This window comes from Lagenorhynchus albirostris, chromosome 9 (assembly GCF_949774975.1).
Source record: "Lagenorhynchus albirostris chromosome 9, mLagAlb1.1, whole genome shotgun sequence".
NCBI classification, from domain to species: domain Eukaryota; kingdom Metazoa; phylum Chordata; class Mammalia; order Artiodactyla; family Delphinidae; genus Lagenorhynchus; species Lagenorhynchus albirostris.
The window spans coordinates 13327310-13341737 of record NC_083103.1 but is presented as its reverse complement, the minus strand read 5'-3'; the positions used below and the strand labels follow the sequence as shown (position 1 = coordinate 13341737).

The 14428-nt window shown below is 48.8% G+C and overlaps 1 protein-coding gene across 2 annotated transcripts in view; it reads right to left on the bottom strand.

The window, feature by feature from the left end:
* The window catches only part of LRP4 (LDL receptor related protein 4), a 58210-nt gene that overhangs the window by 25101 nt on the left and 18681 nt on the right, over nt 1-14428 (bottom strand). The window contains exons 13-28 of one of the 2 annotated variants that reach the window (XM_060159252.1): nt 13421-13577; nt 11577-11794; nt 11240-11416; nt 10732-10854; nt 8612-8820; nt 8357-8438; nt 7470-7575; nt 6504-6705; nt 4646-4835; nt 4430-4561; nt 3363-3503; nt 2911-2997; nt 2632-2803; nt 1833-1995; nt 1485-1710; nt 825-1128 (exon numbers count right to left, since the gene is read on the bottom strand). In XM_060159252.1, coding sequence (XP_060015235.1) covers nt 825-1128; nt 1485-1710; nt 1833-1995; nt 2632-2803; nt 2911-2997; nt 3363-3503; nt 4430-4561; nt 4646-4835; nt 6504-6705; nt 7470-7575; nt 8357-8438; nt 8612-8820; nt 10732-10854; nt 11240-11416; nt 11577-11794; nt 13421-13577 — 2689 coding nt within the window. Of the gene's footprint in view, nt 1-824; nt 1129-1484; nt 1711-1832; nt 1996-2631; nt 2804-2910; nt 2998-3362; nt 3504-4429; nt 4562-4645; nt 4836-6503; nt 6706-7469; nt 7576-8356; nt 8439-8611; nt 8821-10731; nt 10858-11239; nt 11417-11576; nt 11795-13420; nt 13578-14428 lie in introns of both variants that reach the window. The other variant, XM_060159253.1, reaches the window with a different exon arrangement.

The following is a 14428-nucleotide window of genomic DNA, read 5'->3' as shown; positions in this document are numbered from 1 at the left end:
CCTCAGCTGTGTTGGGGTAAAAAACTGGAATAATAATAAATAAAACAAAAAATATTAAAAAACAAAACCCAACACAACCTTGTAAATAACCATAAGCCTTGGCATTTGGCCAGCGTTCCTGCATTATAATACAGATACTTGGTTTGGCTACACGGCCAACTGATCAATGAGTCTTAGAGGATCACTGGAGCTCCTGCAGAGCCCAATCGTAGAGGTAGAAAGCTCCGGGTCCCCAGCCTGACTTTATCTGTTTGTTTTACATACTGGGCTTCTATTAATCTTTTTTTGTTTAATATTTATTTATTTATTTGGCTGCGCCGGGTCTTAGTTGCGGCATGCAGGATCTTTTTTAGTTGCGGCATGCGAACTCTTAGTTGCGGCATGTGTGTGGGATCTAGTTCTCCGACCAGAGATCGAACCTGGGCCCCCTGCACTGGGAGTGTGGAGTCTTAGCCACTGGACCACCGGGGAAGTCCCTATTAATCTTTAAATAGATAAATTCCCTGGCGGTCCAGTGGGTAGAACTCCGCACTTCCACCACAGGGGACACAATCCCTGGTTGGGAAATCCCACAAGCCAAGTGGCGTGACCAGAAAAAAAAAAATCTTGAAACACTTCATAATCTTTAAATAAACAAAAGAAAACAAAAGTTTGAAACTCTGCTGTAAGTGATAACACTATAAAGCATACAGTTCAGGGTCAGAACTCACTATCCAAGTTGCGGAATCACTTAGTCCATTTAGAGGTCAACACAGACCATAACCTCACCCATCAAAGGTCAGAAGCAGGTCTGTGTCTTCTGAAGGTTTCGGGGACCCTCATACCTGATAACATCCAGGAACACATCTGTGTAATAGACCTTTCCATCCACACTGTCATAATCCAGGGAGATGACATTGTTGAGCTCGGGAACGGGCACGTGCACGTCTGTGTGGTCGCTGGTGTCCAGTGAGATACGCCGGATGGAGCCGCGGCTGGAGAAGAGCAGGTAGGTCTCAGGAGAGGGGTCACAGGTCTTCCCATCTCCCTTCAGCTGGATGCCAGTGGGGCAGGCACAGGAAAAGCCAGAGGGCCGAGGCAGGCAGAGGTGAGAGCAGCCACCATTTCTCGAGCTGCACTTGTTAAAACCTGAGAAAGAGAAGCACGAGTTTTGACACCCAGCCTGGAATATGGTCTGAATCTTATAAAGGTCCTAGTTTTTTGTGCCTGATTGTCTGCTATTCTACATAACAGGATTCGGTGCCTGGCAGGGAAGAGGCAGAAGGAGCAGGGGTGTCTCCAGGAGTCCTTTGAAGGTGACAGCACCCTGCTGTTGCAGTACCAGCCATACCCAGAGGGAACACAGCCTGATCCTGCAAGGGGGCTTAGGCAGGTCCCTGTCTCTCGGGTTGTAAAGGCATCTCTGTGCTCTGGATATATCTCTGATGTTGAGATACCCCCAGGAAGTCAGAGGCTCTGGCTTACAGCCCTAGGGATCTTCTCACCCAGTGGCTGTGCCCTGTCCACAGCCTGGATGTCCATGAGGCCTGGCAGGTTGGACCTCACCAGGATGACATTGCTGCCAGTACCCTTGTCGGCACGGTGGATGCTACGGGTCTGCCAGTCAGTCCAGTAGATATAGGAGTCGAGCAGGGTGAGGCCATATGGGTGCTGCACAGGTGACACCAGGGTGTGCCGACTGGCACCATTCAGATCAGCAGCCTCAATTCGCTGTAGAGGAAGGAGAGGGTGAGGGGTGGCTATCAGAAGACTGGGAGCCCTCAGCGGAGATTCCAGATAGGCCTCTCCCATATCCCCAGGCTTCTGCAAAGCAGCAGGAGCAGGACCCTCACCTCCGTGTGGGCATCAGCCCAGAGCAGTTGGGAGCTGGCCTTGTCCACAGTCAGTCCATTGGGCCACCCTAGGTTGTTGCTGATGAGCACGGTACGGTCTGAGCCATCCATTCCAGACCGCTCTAACTTGGCATTCTCCCCCCAGTCTGTCCAGTACATGAACCTGGGCAAGAAACAATACTAGCTGGTTATTTCCACAGTTCCTGTCTACTGTGAGTACTTAACAATATGCCAAACACTGTGAAAAGTATTTACATGCACAAAAGGGAGTTGTTGCTTAATGAATACAGAATTTCAGATTTGCAAGATGAAAAAGTTCTGGAGATCTGTTTCACAATAATGTGAATATACTTAACACCACTGAACTGTACACTTCAAAATGGTTAAGATGGTAAATTTAATGTTATGTTTTTTACAGTTAAAAAAAAAGTACTTCCCATGCATTATCCCACTTAATCCTCACAAGGTCCACAGGCATGCATTTCCATTGTCGGCTCCATTTTAAAGGCAAGGAAGCTGAGGACCAGGGAGGTTAAATATTGGACCCAAAGTGACAGACGCAGCTAATAAATGGTGAAGAAATTTGAATCCTGGATTTCTGATTCCGAGGTTCATGCTTTTAACCTCTACACTATACTGCCACCCTGAAAGAAGTCACAAGGAAGTGGAAGTGCCCCAGAGAGGTCAGTCTCAGTGCTCCTTTGAAGCATGCTTGCTCTCCACTGCCCCCCTTCACCCCATCCTTCGCCCCAGCTAAGCCAGCCCATCCCGCAGCCTGGAGCCACAGAGCTGCTCTCACCCCATCTCGTGGTACAGTACAATGGCACGGGGGCTGTCAAGGTTCTGCCACACCAACACCTTCCGCATGGACCCGTCCAGGTTGCCCACTTCAATCCGGTTGGTTCCCGTGTCTGTCCAGTACACTTTCCGGCCAACGGCATCCACTGCGAGCCCATCTGTGGTCTGCAGCCCTGCAGGAAGTCAAGACAGCACACTGGCTCCTGCCTTCAAACAGATGGGATATCTCCCCCAGCTCTGTAGCCGGACAGGTGGTCCCTGGGCTGGGAGCAAGGCCCACCTGTGGTGATGATGTCCTCATGCTGTGAGCCATCCAGATTGGCACGGCTGATCCTGTGCAGCGTGCTGTCTGACCAGTACACTTTTCCTGGAAAGGGAAGCCTTGGCTCAGCCTGGACTTTCACCCCGCCCCCCAAAGGAACACACACAGCTAACATGCCCTGAGACACCAGGGCATGTCAGAGAGCCCTATACCCCTGAGCAGAGGATATCAAGGGAAATATAGAAATATCATAGCAGGATAGCTCTTGGCAGAGATGAAGTGGAAGGCTCCCAAACCTCATGCCCTCATAACCAAAGAGAAAGTGCTACAGAGATGGGGCAGGGGTCATGCCAGAGGGAATGGGGAGCCCCCAGGCTCTTACCAGGAGGCAAAGGTGGTGGGAAAGCAAGGGCAGCAATTGCTGTAAGGCAGGGACAGTGGGCCAGGAGAGAAGGGAGGGCCACACAGACCTTCCTGGGGATCCACTCCAATGGCAATGGTGTTCTTCATGGTAATGTTGATTGGTACCACCACATCGGCAAAATAAGGGATGTCCAAGGAGACCATGCGTATGTCTATCCTCCTGGCGAAGATGAGGAAACTGTTCATGCCTGCCCAGGTGGGGAGAGAAGGAAAGAGGACAGTCATCCTAGCACAGCCATTAAGAACATTTGGAGTAAGGCAAACTGAAGTTCATGCCCTGTCTCCATTAGTTTCTAGTTCTGTGATCCTGGGCACATTATTTAAATTGTTTAAGGCTCACTTTCATCATCTGTAAAATGGGGACAATAACAGGGTGGCTGTAGGAATAAAAGAGATCACGTACAGAAAACCCTTAGCATTGGGTCTGATACATAGTCATCACTCTTTATTAATATCATGAAAATGAATCTCTTTGAAAGACCTTTTACCATGAAGTTTAAGAAACTTCATGTTAGGTGAAGGAGGGCTTTACCCACAACCTGAGAAGCACAATTCAGAGCTCCTTTCTTGCTCTAATTCCCCAGGAAGTTAGGGTTCAAATGCAGCCTACCATGCAGCAGCCCCTAGGGAGAAACATCCAACATCTGGGCAGCCAGGTCCTGCTTCTGAGACCTTTCAATTAAGGCTATACGAAGGTTGTGCTGGTTGTGTGTACTCACAAAAGTGCCATTTCCAAAGGAGGTACCATCAAATTGTAGATATCATATGTTCTAGTATTTACTATACCGATTTTGGGCAGAAGGAACAAAACTGACTTGTTCTAACCGAACAAGTATATTATGACAATTTCCCAACAGATAAAAGTAAAGTGTCTGAGAAAGGAGCATCTTTTTCTAATATGCATGAAGACACCATGAGACCTAGTTGGATCCTACTTCTAATCCTGTCTACCTGCTCCTCTGGACCTCTTCTTTTTTCTAAAAGCTTCATCTCGCCTCTAAGCCTCTAGAAGCTTAGGTTTCTCAGACCACACCAGAGTCCACTTGCAGGGAAGAAAGAGAGCCACTGCTCCTCCCAGAGAGGCTCTATCTCGGTCTGTGATGCTTAGACCTACCTGGTGAACAGGTCTTGCCATCAGGCATCAGGTTGATGCCTGTGGGGCAGGTACAGCTGAAGGCACTTGGATTTGGGGACCGAAGACACAGGTGGCTGCAGCCGCCATTCTCCGTAGCGCATGGTGTGGACACTGGGTGGAGAGGAATGGGTCAGTGGGAAGGACCATTGCAGAGGGAAGCAGAGGAGAAGCAAGTGTGGGCCAAGGGCTGCTTACCTGGGGGTCTCCGGCGGTGGAAGACGTGGATGTCCATGAGGTTTTCCAGGTTCTCCTGCAGGGTCTCCCGGTCCAGTCCCGTCAGCCGGTCGGCACTCTGAATACTCTTGGTCTGCCAGTCAGTCCAATAGATGCGCTCTCCGTAGAGGGTCAGCCCAAATGGGTGGGGCAGCTGGCTTCCAATCAGTACCTGCCAGGGACCCAGCACTTGTGTCATGCCCCAGCAAGTCCTGACAGTACAGAGCAGTGGTCAAGGGCTCAGGTGAGGAGGCAGGTTGCAGCTCTGCCAGTACCACCTGCTGTGTGACCTTGAGCTAGAGCTGGTTATAAAATCTGAGTCTTGGTCAGCCAATCTGTGATATGATCGTGACAGTGCCTGGCTCCAAGGGTTGCGTGATGATTGTAAAAGATCATGTATTATTTACATAATCTCAGAGTGTCTCTGCACAAATTACTTATTAATTACAAAAGGAGAAATAGCAACTTTACAGTGGACACCACCTTAACTGTACCACCAAAGTTGGTATCACAATGATGGGACAAGCTGACATCGGTGGCTACTGATAAGACACATTGAAAACTCAGGACACAACTTTACTTACCGTAGTATTTCTGCCCCAAATGCATAATCTGAACTTAATCATAAGGAAACATCAGACAAACTGAGGGACATTCTACAAAATAACTGGCATTTACTCTTTAAAGATACGAAGATCAGGAAAGACAAAGACAGGCTGAGGAAATGTTCCAGATTAAAGAGACATGATTACTAAAAACAACTGTGATCTGGGATTGGATCCTGGACTAAAAAAGAAAAATGAAAAAAAAAAAAGCTATAAGGGTATTATCGGGGCAATTGGTGGTGAAATTGAATATAGACTGTGATTAGATAGTAATATTGTATCAATGATAAATTTCCTGGTATTGATCATTATATTGGGATTATGCAAGACAGTGTTCTTATTCTTAGGAAATATGCACTGGACTATTATGGGTTCAACGGCAGGATGTCTCCAATTTAATCTCAGATGGTTCAGAAGAATTGTGTGGTGTGTGTGGACAGAGAGAGAATAAGAATGATATAACAATGTGGCAAAGCACTGAGTAGAGTCCCCTGTGCTATACAGTAGGTTCACTTTGCTGTACAGCTGAAACTAACACAACATTGTAAAGCAACTAACTATACTCCAATAAAAATTAATAAAAAATTATCTCCAAAGTTGCTATCAAAAAAAAAAACAATGTGGCAAAATATTAGTTATTGGTTCTTTTTACTATTCTTTTTTTTTTTTTTTTTTTTTTTTTTGCGGTACGCGGGCCTCTCACTGTTGTGGCCTCTCCCATTGAGGAGCACAGGCTCCGGACACGCAGGCTCAGTGGCCATGGCTCACGGGCCTAGCCGCTCCGCGGCATATGGGATCTTTCCGGACCGGGGCACGAACCCGTGTCCCCTGCATCGGCAGGTGGACTCTCAACCATTGCGCCACCAGGGAAGCCCTCTTTTGAATATTCTTACAACTTGTCTGTAGGTTTGAAATTATATCAAAATAAACAATAAAAACAAAGAGAGAGAGGTCATGGGCCCAGTATGCAACTGGTGATTAATTAGCATTAGTGTTGATGGTTATCAGGAAAGCACTTATACCCTCAGCCCACAAGCCACATGATCCCTAGTTTCCTTTCTTCATCAAGGAGCAGGGACCCCAGGCTCTGCAGCACAGCCGCAGTTTCAGAGAAATAGCAAATGCACCATGCTGGATCACCCCTAGGCTTCCCTGGGTCCTGTTAGCTGCCAGCTAGGAAGCGCCACCCTGGAGGCTGTCAGGGCTGGGGGAGGATGCCTTAGCACCACCCTTACCTTCCTTTTGCTGCCATCCAGTCCGGCAAATTCAATCGTCTTCATGCCGGCATCAGCCCAGTATAGCCGCTGGGACCCATAGTCAATGGCTAATCCATTAGGCCACGTCAGATTAGAAGAGATGATGACCTGACGACCTGAGGCATCCATGCCAGCTCGTTCAATCTTGGGGCTTGCACCCCAGTCCGTCCAATACATGTACCTGGGCACAGGCAAGGGAGGTCTTACAAGCCTTCCAGTTAATACCCAGTGGGGATTCAGGGTTCCTAGGGTTTGAGGGTTTCTGCTTGCTATAGCTACCCCAGCCTCTTGCCTCAGTTCCCAGCCCCCTTCTGGGTTCTGGTCTTGTATCTCACATCCCTATCAAAAAGTACCTGAGGATCTTAAATGTTTCCTTGACTGGATGGGTTAAATAATTATGGTATATCAACTTAACAGAATTCTATATAACCACCAAGAAGAAAAAAATAGATCTATATAATCAAATGGAAAGATAGCTAAGATATATAGCCAAGTGAAAACCCAAGTTACAGAAGAGTATGCCATTGTTGTCAAACCAAAACCATCACCTCCACCGCTACATGTATGCGTACACATAGAAGAAAATCTGGAAAAAATACCCTAAACTGTTAACCACAGTTATTTTTGGAGAGTGAGATTATAGGGAATCTTCACTTTCTATAGACTTTTTTTTTTTTTAAAAAAAACAATGGATTACTTTGGTAAGCAGACCAAAAAGCCAACCAACCAAACAAAAAAACAGAAAAAGAAAAAAAATTTTAAATGTAAAAGGTTTCCTTGTCCGTGAAGGAGACAGAGTTGTCACGATGCTCTGTGGTTTCTACAGCTGCTCTTGCTTCCTTGGTGCGCCCGTGAGATCTAGCCACTCTCTCTAACCTCCAGACTCCCCCCTAGTACTCAGATCTGGGGGTGGGGGGAACTTGTTCCAAAGGGGCTGGTGCTCACCCGCCCATGGGTTCCACTACGATGTCCCGGGGACGATCAAGGTTTTCCCAGATGAGTACTGTTCTCATGCTGCCATCCGTGTTGGCCACTTCAATCCGGTCTGTCCCTACCAAGAAGTAAGGGGCAAAGACATAAACTAGTCTTGGTCACTCGCCCTCTTACCTCCCATGCCCAGCACAGAGCAGGGCATGCCGTAGATGCTCAAGCAATACTTTGTGATAAATGCGCAATGGATATTTAGTGAATTGAATATCAAGAAGAAATTCAAGGAAGTGATCAGTTCCATTTCGTGGAAGAGTAAGTCTTCCTCAACCCAAGCAACCCACTCTGTCCTATAATTTAAGGCAATGCTTCTCAAACTTTAGTGTGCACAAAAACCAGAACAGCTCGTGAAAGTAGAGATTCCTGAACCTAACCCCCGAAGATTCCAATTCAGCAGGTATGACGTGGGGCCCAAGAATCTGCATTTCTACCAAGTTCCCAGGTAATGCTGATGCTGATTCTGCTGGGAACCACACTTTGATAGCTCTGGTTTAAGGCATTCCCCTTACCTCCCACATTTAACTGCCTAATAGAAAATGCCTCTTTTACCAAGACAGCGATGGAAGGAAAACCACAGGGCGTAGGTTCCTTATCTGAAATGACGCAAAGCATTCTCAAGCATCAGCTGCACAGCAGAAGTAGCCGCCACTTGAATAGCAAAGGCCCAACCCTCAGATGTGAGCGGCTAACTTCAGCTCTGCAGCAGCCCAACCACTCCTGACCTACCAAGGACTTCAGGTCAAGACAGAAATGGTCTAGGAGGGGCACTGGGCCCTTTGTACCCGAGGCCACGGGTTTAAATAAGAGGATCCCAGAGAGCCAGGCCATAGTTGCCCTCTACATACCTGCATCTGTCCAGTACAGCTTGTTGGTGACCCAATCAATGGCCAGGCCTGCCGGGCTCTCCAAACTGGTATCCACTACCACCTAGGCAGGAAGCAAAGCTGTGTCACCAACTGGACTTACACCCCAGCTCTGGGGCCCAAACTCCACCAATTCACAGGCTGGCAAAGGTAGGGGAAGCCCTTACCCAGGAGAAGGTGAATTCCATCCCTCAATCTCTGCCCTCCCCAAGGGCCTGGGCCCACGCTGGGCCCTACCTCCTGTCCTGTTCCATCCCACTTGGCCCTGCTGATGGTGTCAGTGCTGACATCCGTCCAGTACACGTGGTCATCCCGGGAGTCCCAGTCAAGGGCCACAGCACTGCGCACGTCAGCCAGTGGGATGACATCATCGGACAGGTCCTCTGTGTCGAAGCTGATCCGACGGATGTCCATCCTTCGGGCAAAAAGCAGGAACTTGTCAAGACCTGATCAAAGGCCGAAAGGGGTCTTCTTTTAATGCTCTAAATCCAATAACAATGACAGACACAGACGCTCACCTGTGTGACATCTGGTTCAATCACACTTCCTGGGGTCTGGTGCCCTTTGTCCCCTACTCTTCACACCTCAGGCCCCCTTTGAGCATCGGGCAGCCCGTGCTAGCACAATCAGACTTTAAGATCCAATGGAAGTAGACTCGACCAGGGCCCAGAGGTGCATCCTGTTTAAGCGTCTGTCAGCTTCATCTCAGCTTGCCTCTCCTGTTACTTTGCTCAGGCTCCTCTGGTGTACTGCCTAGGTCACTGTCAATCCCACCCTGCCTCTCTGCCTTCGTGTCCGCTTCAGGACTTCTGCTCCACTCCGTCATCTAGATCCCTTCTTCTTGCTCTTCATGACTTCAGCCAATAATGACTATTTGCAGAGCACTTACTCCTTGCCAGGCACCAAGCTTGGTGCTTTTCTTGCCTCGTCTCCTTTACCCTCATAACAACCCTTTGTGGTTCATGCCATTCTTATTCTCATTCTCTGGATAAGCAATCCTGAGGCTAACAGGGGCCAAGTAACTGGTCCAGGATCCCACAGCTACAAAGCACCGAAGCAGGGACTTGAACTCAGGTCTGACTCCAGAGATGGAGCTCTGGCCACACCTCTATAGAGCTTCTTCCCAGCTGGCTCTTTTCCATCCTCTGCCCCTATTCTGGTCTGTCTGAATATTTCCCCATATACTATTCTGCTTGGAAAGGCACTTCCTGCCTAACTTTATCACCTATCTTCTTTTAAGCTCTGGGAAACCTTTAAGGGGAAGTTCCTTGCATCTCATTAAGACAACGTGGGAATAGCTGGGCACAAAAGAAGGCAAGGAAATGAGGTTCTCAATCAAAGTGTTGAATGACCACTGCCCCTGTTCCTCTGAATAGGTTTCCTAATTTCACTCTCTGGAAAAGACCTAGATCCCAAGAGAAATTTGATTTTAACCAGAGATAAGAGGATCAGTGGGCATACAGCAGTAAATGAGAAGAGCTGTGATGTGTGAGGAATTACCCCAGCCCCTTGCTGGTTGTGCTATACATCTGGATCACGCTTCTCTGGACTATTCTTAGGAAAAAGCACCTGCACCACTGAGCTAGACAAGGCCACCCTCTCAAGGCAATACACCTTCAGGAGCTCAAAGGAAGCCAGAGTAGCGGTTCAGGGAGCCCCCTGGGAATCCCATTATCTTTCACTCACTAGGCACTTATTTATCCAGGGCTTATGTATGCAGAGCACCATTAGAAGTCCTGATCTTACTCTATGGTTTAGGGGCTGAGAGAAAGTCTGTAACAGGGTGAGGCTAAAGGTAAAGAGCTAGGAAGCCATTCCCCTGCTTTGTAGAAGGGCCTGGAACCCTCTTGCTGCCTACAGACAAAGCATCCTGGGTGAAATGATACACAAGCCTGGCTGCAGGAGTTCATATTTGACTGGGTGGTGTCACTGAGCCTTCAGGGACTACTGCTGGGCCCTCAGCCCTCAGCTTTTTTTTTTTTTTTTTTTTTGCGGTACGTGGGCCTCTCACTGTTGTGGCCTCTCCCGCTGCAGAGCACAGGCTCCGGACACGCAGGCTCAGCGGCCATGGCTCACGGGCCCAGCCGCTTCGCGGCATGTGGGATCTTCCCGGACCGGGACACGAACGCGTGTCCCCTGCATCGGCAGGCGGACTCTCAACCACTGCACCACCAGGGAAGCCCAGCCCTCAGCTTTGACATGGGAGCCCTCAGCCTCTTACATTCTTCCTCTCCAGGGGCTACCTGAGGAGCCCGGCTCCTCCCCACAACTGGCAATCCCTGAACTCCTATCCCTTGTTCCTTCCACCCACCCTTACAAGGCATGTCCATTGAGGCAGGTGCCCTAGACCCACTTACTCTGGGCACAGGCATGGCTGCTGATCTTGCGGAAGCCAGTGGGGCAGGCACAGGTGTAGTTCTGTCCACTGGGAAGACACAGGTGGGTGCAGCCTCCGTTGTTGTCCCCACAGCGGTTTTTCCCTGCTCAAAAAGCCCAGAGCAAGAAGGTCGGGTAAGACCAAAGGTTGGGAGAAGCGGTCCCAAGACTAGTGAGTAGTGGTTTAGCAAGGGTATGAGTTCCCTCAAGGGAGGAACTACGCCTTATTAGTTTTTATATCTGCCCCACCTGTAAGCAGAGTGAATACCTGACACACAGGAAATGTCTGCATGAATTAGATGGGGACAGTGAAATTGAAAGTCCTTCATGAGTCTCAACGTTGTGCTACCCTAAATTTCCAGCAGAGGGAGGGATTCGCCCACATCAGTGCTAATCTCAAATTTCCCCGCGAGAAACAACGGCAACTGTGACAGGTGCAAGGAAGGTTCTCAGAAGCACTGGAGGCCCACCAGGTGGGCGGTTTTTTACCTGCAGGCTGGCGCTGGGGGTGCAAGGTGTGGATGTCCATGGGGAAGTGCAGTTTGTTGCGAATGATCTCCTGGTTCTTGCCAGTAAACTTGTTAGCACTATTGATGCTCTTGGTGTGCCAGTCTGTCCAGTACAGGCTATCTTCAAACACGGTGATGGCAAAGGGATGCGGGAGGCCTGGGGGAAAGCCCAGGATGACCTCAGTCTAGACATGGCCTGCCTGGCCCCTGGGCCCAGGCCCAGCAACTGTACAAATCTCACCCTCTGCCACGGCTCCTGGGGGCTGGGACAGTGGAAGTAGGATGAGAGATAAAGGAGAGTGAAGGGAGGGCCTCACCCTGGCTAATGACAGCCTTGCGGTGACTCCCGTCCAGATCGGCCCTCTCGATGACGTGGTGCTTAGCGTCCACCCAGTACATACGACGCCCGGCATAGTCAATGGTGAGGCCGTTGGGCCAGAAGAGATGGGTATCGGCGATGATGCGGCGTCCAGAGCCATCCATGCTGGAGGCCTCGATGCGGGGGGTGTTGCCCCAGTCTGTCCAGTAAATGGTACTGGGAATAGAAAAAAGCACATTGCGAGGAAGGCAGTAGAGGGTGGGTAAGTACCCAGGATAGTAATCAGGCAGGGGGCTTTTATTGGTTTAAACCAGGTGACTCCAACTGTTAGGAGACACATTGTTTGGTCTGCAGAGCATTTTTTCAATATTTGAATTTAAATGTCTCTAGACAGGGCATGTATTCATTTAACAAAAAAAATTTTGGAATACCTGCTACGAGCAGGGCATATCTATCTTGGGTATTGGGAGTGCAGCAGTGAACAAAACAGACAAAAATCCTGACCTTGTGGAACTGACAATATACTAGGGTGATACGACTTAGGACAAGCACTTTCTTCTTTGTCATAATGTCTACCACCGCCTTTTGTAATTTCACACGTGCGCGCGCATGCGCGCACACACACACACGGTGTTTCTAAAACAGCTGACCTGCAACTGTAGGATCTTAGAGGACACCCCCCTTGATTGACCGCACTTAAATTTTTCTTTTTAATATTTATTCATTTGGCTGCGTGGGGTCTTCGTTGCGGCACACGGGAGCCTTCATTGTGGCGCTCGTTCGGGCGCACAGGCTTCTCCCTAGTTGTGGTGTGCAGGTTTTCTCTTCTCTAGTGGTGGCGCACAGGCTCCAGGGCACATGGGCTCCAGAGCGCGTGGGCTCTGTAGTTTGTGGCACGTGGGCTCTCTAGTTGAGGCACGCAAGCTCAGTAGCTGTGGCGCGCGGGCTTGGCTGCCCCGCAGCACGTGGGATCTTGGTTCCCTGACCAGGGATCGAACCTGCGTCCCCTGCATTGGAAGGCGGATTATTTACCACTGGACCACTAGGGAAGTCCCTGCATTTAAGTTTTAAAAACCAGAGGCTAAGAACTTGCATTTCAGGAGACCTTTCTTCTAATAATAAAATTATTAATTTTTATTTTAATTTTAAAGTAATGCCAGCTTCTTGCCATTCAACTTTGCCAGGTTTTTTTTTTAAGTTATTTTATTCTGATTTATTTATTTTTTGGTTGTGCCGGGTCTTAGTTGCAGCTCGCCAGCTCCTTTAGTTGCAGCACTTGCGCTTTTTTTTTAGTTGCAGCCGGTGGGCTCCTTAGTTGTGGCAGGCAAACTCTTAGTTGCGGCACGCATGTGGGATCTAGTTCCCTGACCAGGGATGGAACCTGTGTTCCCTGCATTGGCAGGCAGATTCTCAACCACTGTGCCACCAGGGAAGCCCCCTATTAATTTTTATTAATTAGCTCAACCCTATGAACTAATAACAAAAATACTAAACATCTGCCACTTATATAATGTGTTATGCCATTTAAAATGCATCATTTCATTCAATCTTTAATCTTCACACAGCTGTGAGGTAGGTATATTTTCGATCACCAGTTTAGAAATGAGTAAAATGGAGGCATAGAGAGATTAATTAGCCCAAGGCCATACAGCCAATTACTGAAGAGCTGTAAATCCAGGTGTGTCTGAGTGCACAGCCAAGGCTATTAACATCACCCTGTGAGGATGCCTGCCCCCCCACCCCACCCCCTACCAATAAAGTCTGGCCCAGGTGGTGGGGGGGGGGGAACTGTCCCTGGAGGTTGCATGAGGAACCTGGGAGCTTGAACCACAACTCACTCACCCCTCCATGGGGTGCAAGGCAATGGCCCTGGGCTTCTCAAGGTTCTGCCATAGAAGCACCTTCCGGTGGGCCCCGTCCAGGTTAGCCACCTCAATCCTTGATGTCCCTGAGTCGGTCCAGTAGAGTTTGTCATGGACCCAATCCACAGCCAGGCCCCCTAGTGGAAAGAGGCCATGGAAAAATGTCAGGGGTTCAGCCCAGGCTCCTCTGTGCCGTAGAAGCAAGGGCAGCTCTTACACAAAGCCGTTTCTTGGGCCAGGTACTCTTCTAACCATGTTACACACACTAACTCATTTAATCATCACAACAGCTGCGTGAGCTAGGTACTATAATGCCCAGGAAGGTGAGGGTATTGAGGCACAGAGAAGTCAAGTAACTGTCCAAGGTCATGCATTTCCTCCTCGCAGCCAATCACATTCCACTTCACGAATCCTGGCTCCCTGACCCACACCCAGGGTCCCCGACTGCACTGGCCCAGGGGTTTACAAATTGTGGCTCAGGGGTTCACAGAGGAACATCAGAAGTCCCATAAGCATTTGAGTCAAATGTGCTCAATACCAAATGCTAACCCACTTCCCTCGCTTGTAGAATGGCCTGAGATTGCAAAGTGAGCTATTGTTTTTCTAATCAGCAAACATTTGGATATATTTATCTGGGTTGATCAGAATATTCCTAATACTAAGCAATCAAAAGTCAGAATTTAATTGGATGCAAGGCTGATAAAGAACTGTTAACGGTCATCCACAAATCTCTGATTTCGGGTAGTTACATTCATCAAAACGGTCTCATTACTCTTGCTGATTGAGCTCATGTTTGCTTTACAACCAGCAGATGTTATAAACCTGAACCTATAAAATGAAGGTAGACTAATGAATGTTTTCCATATTAGAGTTCCATCCAAGATTTCACTGCAAGAAGAAGATGTTCCGCTGCCTAAGGTTTGTAGCCACTCGCCTGTTCTTTCCTCGATGGCTCTGCATGTGGTGTGGCCCTGCCCCTCCCCATGGG